General features: G+C 47.2%; 1 protein-coding gene across 2 annotated transcripts in view; it reads left to right on the top strand.

The window, feature by feature from the left end:
- The window catches only part of LOC144731718 (neuronal cell adhesion molecule-like), a 106,795-nt gene extending 98,059 nt beyond the window's left edge, over nucleotides 1–8,736 (top strand). For both annotated transcript variants that reach the window (XM_078612906.1, XM_078612905.1), the window contains 4 exons: nucleotides 821–985; nucleotides 3,380–3,511; nucleotides 4,399–4,471; nucleotides 8,459–8,736. In XM_078612906.1, coding sequence (XP_078469032.1) covers nucleotides 821–985; nucleotides 3,380–3,511; nucleotides 4,399–4,471; nucleotides 8,459–8,714 — 626 coding nt within the window. In that variant the 3' untranslated portion in view covers nucleotides 8,715–8,736. The remainder of the gene's footprint in view (nucleotides 1–820; nucleotides 986–3,379; nucleotides 3,512–4,398; nucleotides 4,472–8,458) is intronic.
- Nucleotides 8,737–17,472: the final 8,736 nt, after the last annotated feature.

Raw genomic sequence — 17,472 nt, 5'->3', positions numbered from 1 at the left:
TCCTACTTACTCCGCTGCACCGCGCAGTGGAGTCGGAAAGTGTGTGCGCTGTGCGAATGTGAGCGTTGCACGCGTGGATGTGTGCCCGCTGTATGGATGTGCGTGAGTGTGTGTTGCACGCGTGAATGTGTGTGCGCTGCGTGATTGTGCCTGTGTTTTCGTTGCATGTATGTGTGCGCGCTGTGTGAAAGTGCGTGTGTTGCACGAGCGAATGTGTGCGCGCTGCATGAATGTGCCTGTGTGTGTGTGTTGCATGCGTGACTGTGTGTGGGCTGTGTGAATGCGTGTGCTACGTGTGCGAAAGTGCGTGAGCAGTAGTGCAGCAGTTAGAGCGCTGCGCTACGAATCCGGCGACTCGAGTTCGATTCCCGCTAACGACCAACACCAGTAACGATTATCTGAACCAGTCATGGGCCTTCCCTAGGTCGACACAGGCTGAAATTAGAACCTGGTGTGGTGTGTAAGCATCGCCACTGGGGAGACAAAATGTGGCCGGGCGTGGTGCTGACCACCGACCTCCTCGTGTGCTGTTCCAGCCTAACATAACTTGCCCCTACGGTCCGTTAGGGATGCACCCACGACTTGTGTTTGTTGACTGTGTGCACATGTATGTACGTGCTGCATGTGTGAATATTTGTTTGCTTTTTTTCAAGTTGTGCTTGCAAAGCTGCCAGGAACGAATGGCACTGTTCCAGCCGCAATAGAAACGAGTGAACACATTTCATGTATCGAGCAAGGCGAGAAGCACTTGGGAAAAGAGGTGGCGTGATACAGTCTGATCATTCAAAGCGCTCTCTGCCTGTACATTTCCCCCCCAAAGGCGATGACGACGATTGGAAGAATTCCTCTACCCTGGATTCTTCGACCAACTTCTTTGTCCTCGAGGACCTCCAGCCGGGGACCACTTACAACATCCGCGTCATCGCACGCAACGACTATGGGCACACCGTGAGCGAGGAGGACTTAGTGGAAACCATCGGCACGGGTAAAGGCGTTGCACGCATGCCGGCTTGCGTGATTGCAGCACGTGTGTCATCGCACGCTTGGAATTACGCTGTTCCATTCTTGCACAGGGCACCGTAGGTACCCAACCGTGTAAACCGGAGGTGCGGGGGAAAGGGGCAACGGACTAAGCACACAAAGCGGAAGTCATGTCGAGGTCTGCTAGCCACGTCGAGAGGGCCTCGGGAGAAAGTTTGTCGAGTTTTGCAATGTGGCTGTGCCTTCAATTGCCCGTTCATGAATGAGATGTTGCGCATCGGCCTGATGATGTTCAGATACGGTTGATGGTTACACGCGTGTCTTTGAGGAATGTCAGGGCCAGGAGGGTGCGATGTTTCCGTCTCGGACGAGGTGTTTATTCCGGTGTAACAGGCCGTAGTATACCCGGGGTTAAAACGGCCTAGGCTAGATTATACCCGGGTATATTATGGCCTAGGCCAATTTATACTCTGGAGTATATTATGGCCTAGGCCAAATTATACCCCCATGATAGTAATAGTGTTGAGCGATATACACATGAATGACTAAACTTTTTCAACATTTTATTTAAAACTGTAAACACATAGACTTTGATTGCTTCAACCAGGAAAACTTTAATAATAACCCTAACCCTCTCCCTAACCCTATCCCTAACCCTATCCCTAACCCTAACCCTAACCCTATCCCTAACCCTATCCCTAACCCTATCCCTAACCCTAAAAATGCTTCAATTGATCAAATTGAGATTCTTACTTCCATTTATACGCTTTTTAGTTATCGATTGAATTTCGTTTGAACTTTCACATGGGGCATATTCTGCCCTGGAGGGGTATGGTCTGGCCCAGTCGAGTTTAAACCCCCGGGGGGTATAGTTTAGCCGAGGACACTTTATGCCCCCGGGTATACTCTGGCCTGGGCCAAACTATACCCGGGGTCAATCGGGGCAGGGCTTATTTTAGCCTGTTACACCGGGCGTCCGCGTTGTTCCATCCTGTTCGCCAGCCGTTGTTCCTGGATCCGGGTGAGAATCTAGAGATGGTAACAGTGCAATCGCAGCAGGGGGATCGTCACTTAAGTCGGCGGCGAGATAGATTGTTGAGGTCTTGCTTGATGGGTCAGCTGTCGTTGAAAGAAGAACACATTGACCGGAGAACCTACGGCAGAGGTCGCAAACGGGTTTTGATTCCTTACCCGTACCCGTACCCGGCCGCACCAGGGTCGCAAATGGGTACCCGTACCCGTACCCGGCTGGGTACGGGTTCCCGTTCCCTACCCGTACCCGTACCCTACCCGAAATGAGTGACAAACGGTTACTCACCAGTGACTCACGGCCTACCCGTACCCGGCCGCACCAGGTTCGCAAACGGCTACCCGTACCCGTACCCGGCCGGGTACAGGTAGCCGGGTATCGGGTAGGGTACGGGTATCGGGTACCCGGTTGCGACCTCTGACCTACGGAGGTGAAAGACTTCATCCGAACTGCGCAGAAAAGCCAATCGGGCTTGGGTAGGACACGTCTCGAGAACGGGACGATGGCCGATGGTCAAATAATAAGGAACAGAGTGAATAATAAGGGATGGAATGCGTCCGAGAGAACATCCACCGGGGAGATGTAGCGATGAAGTCAGTTCGTGTGTTGGCACTCAATGGATTGTTCGTGGAGGCCTTCATCCAGCAGTGGATGATGACGATAAAAAAAATTCCTGCCGACAAGAGTTGCGCAACCGTAACGTGCGGCGGTGAGATTTTCACTTTTGTTGTCCGCGCTGCGGCTGCTGTTGAATGTTGTAGCTCATGTGGGTCCCCTTAGGGGGGCGCCACAGTGACGAGATGTTAACTACCTCACCAGGGATGCAGAAGGTCGTGGGTTTGATCCCAACCCTGACGCCTGTATATTTGGAGTTTGCATGTTCTCCCTGTGATCGCGTGGATTCTTCTTCGGTTCCTCCAGTTTTTCCCTCCGCATTTAGAAACATGCGTTTAGAGTATTTGGCTGCTATAAATGCTCACGTGATGGATAAGCCATTTGTGATAGCCAGGTCGCTTGTCAAAAAAGAGCTCTATCGCTTGGTGGGCTTTATCTGGTAAAATAAAAATACAAAATTTAGTTCAGTTTTAGATTTGAAGCTTTCGTGACTGCAAGGATTCATACTTTCGGTAAAGTCACGTAGGTAAAAAAATGAAATTAAAATTAATAAAAATAAAATAATAAACTCACGATGTTTCGGAGGCAACACAAGCAAATCTGGCTGTGACGGTCCCACCTGATGACGAAGACTTGTGTTGCTTTTTTATTAATTTTAATTTCATTTTTTTACCTACGTGACTTTTACCGAAAGAACTAAGAGTATATATAGTTTAGTTTAGCTCACGGGACCTCTGCGTGTGCCGCTTACAGCATACCCAACGAGGTCCGTGGACCTGGCTACTCAGGCGTGGTTCATCGCGCTGCTGTGCTTGATAGCCCTCCTCATCCTTATCCTGCTCATCATTTGCTTCATCAAGAGGAACAAAGGCGGCAAGTATTCCGGTGAGGGTCCCCACGTGCTAATTGCAGACGTCGCCGGACACTCGTCAGCGGCCTGCCTTGTTTAACGGGCCATTCCTTTGCACGTCATCTGTAAGATTCTGCCGATGGGAAATGTGATAATTACGTTGCCTTGGTTGCACTTTGTTGAAAATTCCGAATTGTTGTCGCCGTGCTGGCAGTTGGGTTTTGCATTTAAACCAATGCCGAAATGCCACTTGCTAGTTTAGCTGCAATAATATGAATGCTGAAGAAAGGGAATTTCGTGAAATGTGTGCTACTTTTTATCCACAAGTATGCTTTTGACATTTTGAGTCCTGACATCAGTGAGATAAATCGTATTATTAAAAAATATCTATCCATATTATTTCACAATCATTAATATTCACTGAGCCCCAGAGCACATTGAGTGGAATTAGCATATAAATAATGGATAGGAAGTCCATCACTCGACATTAAATACGTGGTTTTTTTTCGTTATCGTCTACCATGTGGAACAGAGGTCACTCAAAGGCATCTCAGAGGCAACTCTGTGATATCCACTTCCATGGACCAAGGGTTGCCACTGCTTTGCGAGATATTTGAATGGATACTTTGTCTAATGACGTGACGCCATTACCATGATTTGGATAAAATTGAGGAAATCTCTAAAAATATAGATTACTAAAAGTGTATTTGTTCTGTTATAGATGACGGACCATTCGGATGAGAGTGTATTTTTTATTTTATTTTTACAACAGAATTTATTTGGTTTGACCTTCAGTCTCATCAGCAGCCAGACTTATTCAACAGCCTCATCAAATGTTATTGGTGTTCGACGTTGGATGTCATTCGACAAACGTGAATGTGATGAGTGTCCTTGTTTGTGAGTGCCTTTCTCTCGTCAACAGTCAAAGACAAGGAAGATGCCAGAGCAGATCCTGATATAAAACCCACGAAAGAGGACACTTTTGGTGAATACAGGTATGGGAAAGTGAACTCAAACAAACACCCCAAAAACATATACACTCATCCTCCTAAAGCGGAGTGATATTTGCAGGTAGCTTCAACACGTGTTGTTTGTCGCTCGTGAAGTCAGGGTAGGCGTCTTCCTGTGTATCTCACTTTTGGCCATGGCCAATGTACTGAAAGCTGTGTTTAATGCCAGATAAATTGCAGGTGTGTTCAGAGTAATATTATTCACCGGGCACGAACACGATGCCTCTCCTGGGTGAGATCGGCTCATGCAAAGGAGCGATATGGATTGCGGCATCGTAACGACGTGAGGTGGCAAAGTGGTAGCTAGAACGTGGAGAATGATGTCCAGAATTTGAGTACAACGTTGCATCAAATCGTGCGTGCGGGAATTAACGATTGTTAAAGCGTATGCATGTTGCGTGTCATCAGTCGTTCGTTCACGTGATCCCCTGCAGCTACTGGAGGCAGCAAACCTGCACCTCATTATAGATTATGATTGAATTTTTTGTAATTCTTGATTGATTGCAGCCCTAATGGGTAGACTTGCTCCCATCATAAGAATGTGTATTATTTCTGATCAATCGGATCAAAACTAGCAATAGGACATGGACACATTTCCTGATCATCTTTTTTTTAATTCTCCATCGCCGGTTCTGAAAAAGAAATAAATAATACGTACATTCTTCTCACAATAGATGAAACCCATGTATGTTGTTTTAATTTAACGGTGCTCGCATGGTTATCATTATTATTTATAAAATGCATTCAGTTTTGCCTTTGAAATGTTTCCTTTGTTTACCCTGCCGAGCTCTGCTTGCTGTGTGTGTGTATTGGTGCATGTTATCTTACGTGTTGCCTGCCCAAGCATGCATTGCCCAAATGGATCTTAAGCACTAATGCCTATATAAATAGCACATTTCAACTGCGGTACCATCGTATTTTGCTCACACGTGTCTCATTTCTCTGGCTGAGAGAAAAACTTGCTCGCCTAGCATCAGCTTTCCAAGTGGCGCAATGATAAGCATGTTTTAATAATGTCTACTGAGGCCACAGCAATTAAAGTGCAGTGACGTCTCACATTTAAATGTGATTTTTAAATGGCTTCCTGTAAGGATCCACTTAAAATGCACTTACGTGAATACATACATATATTATTTCCATAAAATGTTAATTTGAAATTGAAAGTAAAAAACATAACTTTCAATGTTGAAGTATCCACAATTGCACCGTAGACATGTCCCCTGACTTAAACACAGAATTGAAACGTTTAAGTCAACTAACTTTCATGGGTTTACAATAAATCGACATCTTTCCTTTAGACATTTAACAAACATGAACACGCATGTCTTTGTTGTTTACCATATTTTATCTTGAAATGCACATCTGCAAGGCAATGTTAATCACTTTTTAATGCCTTTCAATTCATTTTGTTTGCAAACCTTTGGATATATAGACCACTCGAAAGGTAGGTACTGTTCACATTTAACAGATATTTCATTTAAATGTTTAAAAAAACGCTTTACCATAATCAACAAACTGACACCTTAAATAAAGGCTATTCTTGGGGTGGCTCAGATGCCAGAACCCTGTGTCGGTACGGGTGCCTAACTTTGAATTCAGGGAACCACCCATGATTTAACCAGGTTGTCAAGCGCCGTGATGGCTTCATGGTCTCAGCCTGGTCACCAATGATCTCACAGCAACGCCATCGCATTAAATGTGGTTCTGCAATGCATTTTCCACCTATGAGAATTCAAATATCGGCTTGACAGCCATGCGACGGGCATTGCTCTCATATACACCAGAGGCTGTGATGCCCTCTGCTCCGAGGACAAGGGATCACTTGAAGGGATCTTAAATGTAGTTCTGGAGTGTCTGCTTCTGTAGGCTCTTCTCCAGGGATATTTCAATGGATGCGTCATCCTATCAAATTATGCCATTTGCACGATCGGCATAACGTGGGAGAAAATGACACATTTTTAATAAACAATCGCCATTTTCTATTAACTGTTGGTTTAACCATTGCCCCTATCCAGCAGCAATGAATATGCACCAGTTTAATGCCCTATGTCCCTGTTATGGATGACACAAAAAACATTTGGCAGTCATTGCTTCCGTTACATTTTCAGTTTTTCCTGCCCCACCGCGCTGTACCTGCTCGCCAACCTTTCTTTCTTCCCAGCCCCATTTGCTGCTCACCATCGCAAACTCATCCCGCAACAGTGGCTGGGGCGTAGCCAAAACAGCACATACCTGATTGAGTGCCAGCGACGGAAATGGCTCGGAGGTGTTGTGAAAAGCGACACTGCTGAGCAAATGACAATCTATTTTGAATATTTTCATTGCGGATCAAGGACCTTTGAGTCGTTATGGCAATATCACGGGCTATAGGGTTTGTCCCTTATTGAAGCGTGTTCAGGATTACTCCTAACTTGGCACAATCTGCTGGGTGACCTTTTTTTTTGCATTGCCAATGGATTAATTAGTGTGGCCCAATGTCAATAGCTTTGCATCAGCCCCTTGAATTCCTGGTGGGGGAGGAGGATGAGCATGAAATAGTGGAATATAAAGAAAAATGTTTGCACAACATTTAACACCAGTGGCAAGCCTAATACACAGCAGGTGGTATCTTTCCTGATTCTGTTTATTGATTAATATTCCTTTCAACGTTTATTCAACGTCTTTCGTGCACCTCTCTAATTTAACAAAGTCATGGTACAGGCTCGCTTAGAGTTACTGTCACTTGATTCCCATACATTTGAAGGAAAACTTCGCTTGCGATTTATTCCAAAATATTAAATAGTTATAACACTGCCTGTGAAATGTATCATGCGCACAGTAGCTTTGGCTCAGCTGCTTTGGTGAAGCATACCTTAATCAGCTTCATTATTTAATGGTCAACTATGCGTGTGCGTGTGTGTATAGTGGGGAGCGGTGGTGTAGCGGTTATCGCGCTGCGCTATGAACCTGGCGACCCGAGTTCGATTCCCGCTCACGGCCAACACCCAGTGACGATTATCTGAACCGGTCCTGGACCTCCCCTAGGTCAACTCAGCCTCAAATGAGTACCTGGTGCGGTGTGTAAACATCGCCACTGGGGAGACAAAGGCGGTCGGGCGTGGTGCTGGCCACCCACCCCCTTGTGTACCGTTCCGGCCTTCATAGGTGCTCGCTAACAGCACTTGCCCCTACAGTCTGTTAAGGCTATACGGGGGATCTTTATCTTTATATATGAAAATCTCTTGAATTGCCAGGGCATGCAGGCTGCAGGGGGCAAGTGCCATTAGCATGCAGCACCGGCACAGTGCTAGTTTACACACCCGCCACTAATTTTAAGCTGATATGATTAAGGCTGAGTTGATGGAGGGAAGGTCCAGGACCGGTTCCAATAAACGCTCGTGGTGTTTTGCTGGGTCTCATAACGCAGAGTGCTAACAACCACTACACCACCGCTCCCCCTCCCTCCATGTCTCCTCCCCACAAAGACAAAGATCCCCCGTATAGCCTGTAACAGATTGTTGGGGCAAGTGCTGTTACCGAGCACCTATGAAGGCCGGCACGGCACACGAGGGGGTGGGTGATGTTTACACACCTCACCAGGTATTCATTTGAGGCTGAGTATATCTAGAGGAGGCCCAGAACCGGTTCAGATATTCATCAGCGATATTGGCCGTGAGCAGGAATCTAACTCAGGACGCCGTGTTCGTAGCGCTGTGCGCAAACCGCTACACTACCGCTCCCCACCTCCCCAACAACAACCGGCATTCCCCACTAAGTGACGGTGATGTCACCATGCTGATTGTGCCAGGCTATGTGCACTTTAAAGCCACGTGAAGTGTCGTAGACTCAGGTCAACGGGACAGGCCCAGCAGGTGCCATGGGTTAACTGCCCGAGATGACTGGCAAGATGTTCACCCTTTTGTGCCAACCTGTGCCCCCCCCCCAACTCCCCACACTTGTTCGCGTCGCCACTGACCCCCACCCACCCCGCAGCGACAACGACGAGAAGCCGCTGGCCGCGAGCATGCCGTCGCTCAACGGCTCGGTGCCGCACGGCGAGAGCGAGGACAGCCTGGCGCAGTACGGCGACGGCGTCGAGGGCATGTTCAACGAGGACGGCTCCTTCATTGGGCAGTACCGCGGCAGCAAGGAGCGCGTCTCCTCCACCGCGGACGGGGGCCCGGCGGCGCCGCCGCTGCCGCCGCCCGGTGGCTCGGCCGCCACGTCGCCCGTCGCCCCTACGGCCTGAGCCGGTAGCCGGCGGCGCGAGCCGGGGGCGTTTTTTTTTTTGGAGGGTGGTGGGTGGGTGGGTGGGGGGGCGGCTTGCGAGATTTGGCGACAGAAACGGTCGCTCTTCGTTTAGCCGGCGCGTGGCCGTGGCGGGGCTGGACTGGGGGGGGGGGGATCGCCGACAGTGACGATGACCGTGACCGGCGCACTGCGGAACGCGGAACCCGTCAGGCGTAGCTAGGGGTGGGGGGGGGCAGGGGGGTACATGTGTCCCCGGGCGCCAAGGAAAAGGGGCGCCACAATGAGGCTTACAACGTTACATTATAACTTACTGCGGCGGGCGCGGCAGCCTGAAACTACCGCACAAATCTACATCTCAACCTAAAAGTTTATATATGTCATGTAATTACATTTTGGTATGTGATTAGACGGGGGGGGGGGGGGGGCAATTTTATAGTTCGTCCCCGGGAGCAAAATATCCCAGCTACGCCACTGGCCCCCCTCCACCCCCACCCCCTGCATTTGCCGGCTTGACGCCACAGCCGGTGGAAAGGGGGCATCTGGCTAAGGGGGAGCGCGCCAGAGAGTTCCTCTAGAGGAGCTGACCTGTGACGAGACGAAATCAATGGGCCTGAAGTGGAACGCAGACCCCACGGTAATATGGTAACGCTATTGGAGGCTGCTTGTGCGCTGATGATTTCCCAAACGTGGTAACTGGCTATAAATGTATAAATAAATAAAAAGTAAGGAATTTACCCAGCTGACCAATTGAATGACCTGATGGGTGGCGACAAATTCCGCGCTCCTCACACCAACGTTTAATAAGTAAAGAGCGTTTGATGAAACGCCCGACTGCTTTCATCGACTCGACTTGGAGAAAACGACTCGATGAAATCCACAGACTAAGACTGCGTGACTGAAAAAAGAAAATACGTTGACTAAATTGACACTGGGTTAGAGCATCATCTTCACCGTAATTATCACCATCAGCATCATCAGCGTCGGCATTAGTCAGCAACACTGCGGATGAAATACATTTCGTGTCAGCCTGGGCGAGACCCCAATGTTGTTTTCACCGTTTCACCTCCTCACCCTTTATGATTATTGCATTCGAATGGTTTTGTGGCTCTCGTCCGAGAAGCAGACGCCAACAATTTGCTGATACCTTTTCCGTGAATCTGTCTCGTAATCTTTTCCCATCCCCTGACTGTCATTGCACTTCCCATTTAATCCATCAGTCCTCCTGTCCCTGCTCGGCACGTTGCCACTGATCACTCGCGGGGCTTTCTTCGTGTGCGCTTGATTCCCCTTCACTTTCATTTCCAGTTCCGTATGTTCAATGGAATGTTTTTATTTGTTTGTTTTATTAACGGTTATATTTCCAAAAGGTTTTTTTCCATAATTGAGTGGGAGAGTAAACATTTACAACCCTGGCTGTCGCCTGATGATGCTGGTTGTAATTACCGGCGAAACGTCGTACTCGAATTGTAAATGTTGTGGGTTTACTCTCCAACACACCGGTGTGCTGAACTAGTAACGAATTGGCATGTTTTGTTTACGTGACAAACCTTACTAATTGGCTGTGTTTGGTGGTGGGGGACTTAACCACGTATTTATATTTACACGATCTAATAAAAAAAACACCTCTTATGGATAACTGTGGTCGTGAAAGCCCGCCACGTGTTACAACGTGTTTGGCTTGCATGGGCGTTCAGCTTTTGTAACATCACCTCCGCTTGTCAGGGACCATATTTCCAATCCATGCCTTTTGATCGACGGCTTCTCACTTGGCCTACGGTGGTGACTCGCACTCCACGATGGCTTTCTGATTCCCCCCCCCCCCCAAAAAATCTCATTCCAACGTTGCAATCCCGTCCGCGCCAAATGGAACGGGGAGTGTCACACACGCATGCTACCTGCACCGCTGCAATAACACACACACACACGCGCGGGTGGCTGAATAAGATAAATACAATATATTTGTTAGCGTTGTGAAACCAGTACAGTGGTTGACAAATGATTCACGATAGCAAGCATGCTGGGCAGGTTCAAGGGAGATGTTTGCTCAAAATGCATCGGTGTACACATTAATTGTTAACACATCAAGCTCAGTTTTTGGAGATAATTTAAGACTGCATGGAAGAAGCAGAGGGCTCTGGTGTAAAGCCCCACTGTCTTATTATGTTTAATTTAACAGCAATGCCAAACCGGAGGTGTGTCGAGGAATGTGTCGGAGATGTGCCGAGGATTGCACCCGAGATGAATTTCTTCAAGTAACTCTCTGATCCCTCCTCGTTCACTCTGCGTATATATGCGTGCGTTCACGAGCTATTTCACGGTTTTACTGTTAACAAAAAAAATGAAAGCAAACAAAAAGTCTCATATAATCTCTCTCAATATGACACGTGAAAACACCGTGCGATATATATTGAAGAAAAAAATAAATATATATACATGTATACTAGTTGCACAGCAAAATAATTGATGCTGGGAGAATGGAAGTAAGTGCTGTATGTGTATATGACCGTGTAACTAAGTAGCAGTACCAGATATTCACGAATGAAAAGCTAAAATGTCGGATCTAGATGTGTAAGTCGGAGTGTGTGTGTGTGCTTGCAATTTAAACAAGGGCCGCAGTCAATACAGCTTAAAATGTATTTTAAAACATACTTTGCCCCACGTGAGAAAATTAAACTGGAGCTTTGATGATTGGACATTTCTAATGCTAGACTAAAATGTGATTTCTTGCATGAGAAAGGTGCACGTGTCTATGTTCTCAGCCCGATCAACAATGGCTGTCAAAAAAAGATCACGTTAAATTGGGGCCTGCACTTAATTTTCTTCAATTCCAGCTGTTGGAATTTCAATATCCGGCATGTGGTGGACCTCTCATGTTCAGAGGAAGTGAGGAGTGCTGCCCCTCGAATCTTTGTGGACGAGGCTATCACTTGAAGGGATCTCAGAGGTAGCTCTGGGATATCCACCTCCGTGGGCCATTCTCCAAACACGAGTGGGTTGCACTGTTCTGCAAGAGGCCCGGATGGATACTTGGTCCCGTGACGCAACGCTGATAGTGCAATTGGGATATTAAGAGGGGAAACATTATGAAATGTTAAATCGGTACATTTGTAGCAATCTCACAACAGTTGAGGACGATCTCTCCATAAGCAAAGTGCTCCTGAATACATTTTTGACTTTAATTCTGCAATAGCGTTTTTGTTTTTTAAATCAATCTTGATCATGTTAGTACACATGTATGAAAATAGAAACAAACTACAAGACATGACAAAACTGTACTTAATTTTTGTGTTGCATCTCTGCAATCCTTTAAAACAAATGTACATTATTATTGTCTATTTTCTTTTTTCCTTAACAGGAATAGTGGCTCTGATCCCAAACTAAACCTTTCATGCATGGCTGTACGTATGACTGTATGCGCAAAAGAAAATATTCCAAACATGCATCATCCGCCACATGTGCCGTACATTTTGGCCACGTGATCGTTTGGAGCGAAGAATGTATTCCGCATGCTTAACACGATTTTCAAATTCGCGTCAAGACAGCCGCTTTTCTTTGGGGAAAATAAAACGCCAGCTTCTGACCTCTTGCGGGAAAATATTACACGTAGCTGTGAGAGTGACACAGCCTTAGTAATACTTTGGGATAAAAAAACCACTTAGATGAATGCTGTCAAAAAATGTTGAACTGCACGTTATCATAATTTTTATTATTTGTATCCGGTAAAAATTACTGCCCCCATTTTTTAACCCGCTTCAGGTGTACGCGTGGTTTTCCGGTCTTGCAAGTAGTGTCGAATGTTTAGCGTTTTGTCCATGAAGCTTCAGCCACACACTAACTGTGGGCATCTTCAACTCCCGAAAACCACGCCGCGACAGCGTCAATGTTAAATTTGTTTCAAGGCTTTGTTGTGCACAATTTTTACTCAACTCATTTGAAAGCCACTAAAAACATAGTGTGTTTTTTTTATTTCCGTTTCATGGTTTTTGTACATTTTCTTAATGCCAAAGTGTGTTGTTGTCGACTTTGTGTATACTTTTTTGTAGAGTTAATGCATTCAGATTTTTGTCATCGTTTACCGTTCATATTTAACGTTTTGCGTAGAAAGTTTAAACATTTTTTTTGGTGTGGTGGCAAAAGTTCAGTCCGTTTTGGAAGACAGTGAAGCCCAGCAAACGATTTGATTGTAGTTCCCATGGTGGCTTTGAGGCCATAGAAATGTATACATTTTGCATTTTGTATTCCTTTGACACACATGTTCACTGAATACAATGTCTCGCAGACAAAACGTGTCTGCCCTGGCCCATTCAAAACCGCCTCTTGGATTGGCCACCACCACCACCACCACCACCACCTCGCCATTCACTCAAATGACTAAGTTCCACTAACAGTCCTCATTAGAGTACTCACCTTTCACTAGGAATAACGACACATTGCCCCATATTGTACTAAATACATTCACTTTTTCGGCTATCGGCTATTGCAGATTATAATATATCAATGCTAATAAAAGATCATACAATGCATAGGTTATGTGTGTTTGACGTATGCTTATTTGCCTTAATATGTCCAAACATTGCGTTGCTACTGTCTGTCCTGAGAAAAAAAAATATTGTGATTGAATATAAAAAAAACGTACGTTTATTTCATGCGCAGTTTTTAAATAAATATGCAAACAAATCGCGACTTACGTGTGGTTCATTGATGTATGGGACGATTTTTGTCATCATCAACCCAGTTTAACTTTCAATTAGGGGTAATCGTTGACGTAATTACGGGTAATTGTTATGATTTGGGAACTCTCAGTCATTTCTGCTTAGAAGTGGAGTTGCAATAGAGCGGCCCCCCATTACATCGCGAGCTTTAGCGAAGTCAGCGTCCTGGCCGGGTTATATTTTAGAAACGGGTTGTTGATTCACAAATGTGGTGCTGGTTGGACAAATCATTAGGAGGGCCATTGTCTGACACAGCCAATTTTGTTACACGCAATACCATTCGCGCAAGTAAAACATTACATTGTCTAAAAGCTATTAAAACGTCTTGCTATGGCTGCTGAGATTTTTTTAAATATCTTTTTTACTCAAGAAAAGCCTCGCTGAGTCATAACACTCATTTCAGCCGGGTCTTCTTTGGCCAATTTTGTTTTGAGAATCTTTGCATGTGGGAATAATTAAGAGGAAGCACTCATACTAGAGACCATTAATATGTTTGAACCTTTTTTTTTGCAATACTGCAATGACAGCGATGTACAATATTTTTTTAAATAAAAACAATCGTCAATAAAAAAAAATAGCTAGTTACCTAACCATCCCTCCCAGCCAGCCAGCCAGCAAAACGTCTACTCTTATATAGGGCCCTGTCTGTCTCCACCTCTCTTGCATTCTCTATGCTGTCTATTGGAATGTATATCGATGTCTCACGTTGTCCCTTTGTCTGTTGCTCTCTTTTTCGACTTTTAAACAACTTTTATTGCCGCCAGCAGCAACAGCACCGGAGGCGATTTCGATTCGAAATACACAAAGTCACCAGCAAACAAATGGAAATTAACGCTACAAATCCACGCGCTGTGGCGCTAAAAGCACCGCGCACAACACGAAAGAAAAGTCACGTGGTGGTGGTGGTCATCGCGCACGCCACTGGTGACGAGCGAGTGCTTCAGAAGGTGAACACGAGGGTAGAGAGAGAGGGAAGGGGTAAGAAGGAGGAGAGCAGAGCGTGAAATCTTTTGTGAAATATTTCATTTAAACAGGGGGGGGGCACGTAAAGCTCTTCCTCTGTCCCCTCTGCTACCTCTCTCTCTCTATTCCTCTCCTCCCTCAACTCTATCTCCACCCACTTCCCTGTTCCCCTATCTCTCCCCGTGTGTAATTCTCTCACCCCCCCCCTCCATTCTTCTTAGTCCCACACTCTCCCTTCCCCGTCTCAATCTCTCTCGCCTCTCCCTAATCTCCCCCACTGTTCATTGCTGCCCTCGCTCTCCTCTTTACGTTTTCCCCTCTCTCTCTCTTTTCCCTCTCCATTTGACGCTCTTTCACACCCGCCTCACTCCTCTCCATTGCTGTCCATCTCTTCCTCCCTCTTCTACCCCCCCCCCCCCATCGCATCTGCATGCGGTCCACGGTCGAGGTGGATGATGGGGGGGGGGGTGTGTGACGTGGGCACGCCAGCCAGTCAGACAGACAGGAATCCAGGCATTGAGTCAGCCAGAAAACGATTTCATCCGTGGATTCATGCATTCGAGGGTTTATTTAGGGATTTGTTTTGTCGGTCGCGAGCCCAAGTGGCAGGTGTGAGCCAGGGAAGTGTTCACGATCACTTTGCGCGCCGTTGCAATTTCGTCTGCCCGGTCGGTGTTCGCCGCTGATGGGCGTGACGGGTTCTATCTCTTCTCATTCCCCGTTGCTTCGTGCCCCCCCTCCCCCAGCGCCGTTTCCCGTTCCCCTGGAACGTGCGCCGACGCCTACGATATTGGCGCACACTAAATGCAGACTGATCGATTGATTCATAGGTGTGAGCATGATCGTGTGATGACGTGATGGTATGACAGCGTGTCCTGAGCCTTTGAGTGGGATATGCTAGCGTGCTGGTCGTCGACAGACGCAGCCCCGAGGCCTTCCCCCACCTGCACGTGGTCGAGAGGAGGATTGTGGCGCGCCAACCGGTTCGCTGAAGTGGAGTGCAACGTTGTCGGCGTGCTCGCAGTCCATAAAACGCACGCGGCCGACGGAGGGTCCGTGGTGGACTGCAGCTCTACCCATCAACCGGTCGATAACCGGCCAGAATGATGGAAGTGCTAACATGCACCCCCCCCCCCCCCCCCGTTGGCACATATTTTTTCAGGGACAGGTAGAAGGGTGACGGGACAGTAGCTGCTACCGTTGGCTGCTGGCGAGCCTTTCCCCTTACAAAGAGAGACAATCACACGCCACTGCTCTAGCCAGCCAGGACTTGGCCCAGAGGTTCCGTTCAGGGTGAACAGATTCTGATTCTTCTTCTTCTTATTGTCGTACGGCTGATGTAGATGCAGAGGGACGGCTACAATTTCACGTTCAGGTGGTCGCGCCGGATAACTGCTTCTGGTGGAGCAGCGGAGTGCGTCGCCGTGATGGCTCCTTCGTGTTTGCGGATCGGCGCGTCGCGTCGATGTGCGTTGTGCGGTCTGATCTGGAGGACCACAGTCACACACTGGAGAGTTTTTTTTTAAATTTGACATTCGTGTGTCAGATGTCCGTATCTGCCATGGTTTGGGGAGTGGATGCAATTGAGGGTGGACCATGAGCTTCGTGGAAGATCAAAAACCCGGCCGATCTTCTGCGTTTGGTCTTTCACAACGAGCTGTTTTACGTGACACATCTTGCCAATTGACTGTGTCGGGTGGTGGCGGGTTTAACGACACATGCGTACATTTCCGCAAACTAACCCACAAAACCCGTATTATGAACGAGGTGTGTGTTTGTGAGTTCTTTTGAACTCCATTCAGTGTGAACAGATGACGCAAGGCGATTGCTAACTGGCTTCAATCGCCACTCTTCAGGAGCTCTGTCGGCTTGGCATCCAGGCCCCTGCATAGTCACGTGACGGCTGCCCCATACCTCCAGCAATGTAGGGCAGTCAGGTGCGATATTCAAGACCCCGCGTGCTATTTCTTGGATGAGGATGTACCGAGGTGTGGGCGGGCGGTGGCTTGGAGAGGGTTTCATGTAGCCCCCCCCACCCACCGCTTACCCCCTCCTCCCCGTGATTCGACGACGACGACGACGGCTAGAAGATACTCTGGCGCTGTGCTCTGTCCTCCCGAGACGTGGGCGACGACGCAACAGACGAGCGCCGGAGATTTGTGAAACGGCACCGACGCTTTTGTTTCAGAGTGGTATTCCGAGGAGCATTCGCGTGCCTGCAATAATGACCAGACAGAACCCCCCCCCCCCAACTCCCCATCACCCTCCACGTCACACAACAACACCTCAGCTCAGTCTCTCAGCACGGAATCCACCCCAAATTTGAATTGAGGCAGTGCCCTGCACTCCGAATCAAGGGACCCGCGCTAAAAGCTTTCAAGCTATAAATTCCGGTTCAGTGATTCTGCACTTGCTCTATTACTATAGTACTATACTGCCTTCAACTTTTATGAACGACTGGGTGTTTAAGGTTAGCGATTTGTCAGATTATCTATCTGTATAGCAAATAGACAAAATACAATTACTTTACTATGCAAGCTAAAAATGTATGCGTTTTAATATTCAAGTGTTTGTTTTTATTCTTGGACCCTTTATAACATATGCTAGCGGCCCCGCACTAGCTTGATGTGGCACTGCTCAGAATAGAGTATGTGGCTGCTGTAAATGGTCCAGCTGATGTCACTTCGTTTTAGCAACCATTTGTGGCCAGGTCGCTTCTAGAAAAGAGCTCGTAGCTCAGTGGGCCTTACCTACTAATGGGGTCCAATCTCTGATCATCATTGCTTTACGCTTATAATTAAGTTATCCCACGAATTCAATTTAACACGTAGCCTTTCGCGACCAATATTATTCACAATGAAGGTTTTTGGGTTATATCGCGGGAAGCTTTCACGACCAATGTTATTCGTAATAAAGGTTTTTGGGTTGGCACCAAAAACCAAAATATTAAAGGCTATTGGAGCGTGAAATGGCCAGCACTGCGCACAAAGCAGCTGTGTGGTCAGCACCACGCCAGACTGCCTTTGTCCTCCCCAGTGCTGATGTTTACGTGGAGTGCCATTTAAGGCTGAGTTGACCTAG

The sequence above is a fragment of the Lampetra planeri genome, chromosome 40 (genome assembly GCF_965212315.1).
Source record: "Lampetra planeri chromosome 40, kcLamPlan1.2.h2, whole genome shotgun sequence".
Taxonomy (NCBI): Eukaryota; Metazoa; Chordata; class Hyperoartia; order Petromyzontiformes; family Petromyzontidae; genus Lampetra; species Lampetra planeri.
Note: the sequence above shows the minus strand (reverse complement) of the source record. Positions and strands in the feature narration are given on the sequence as shown.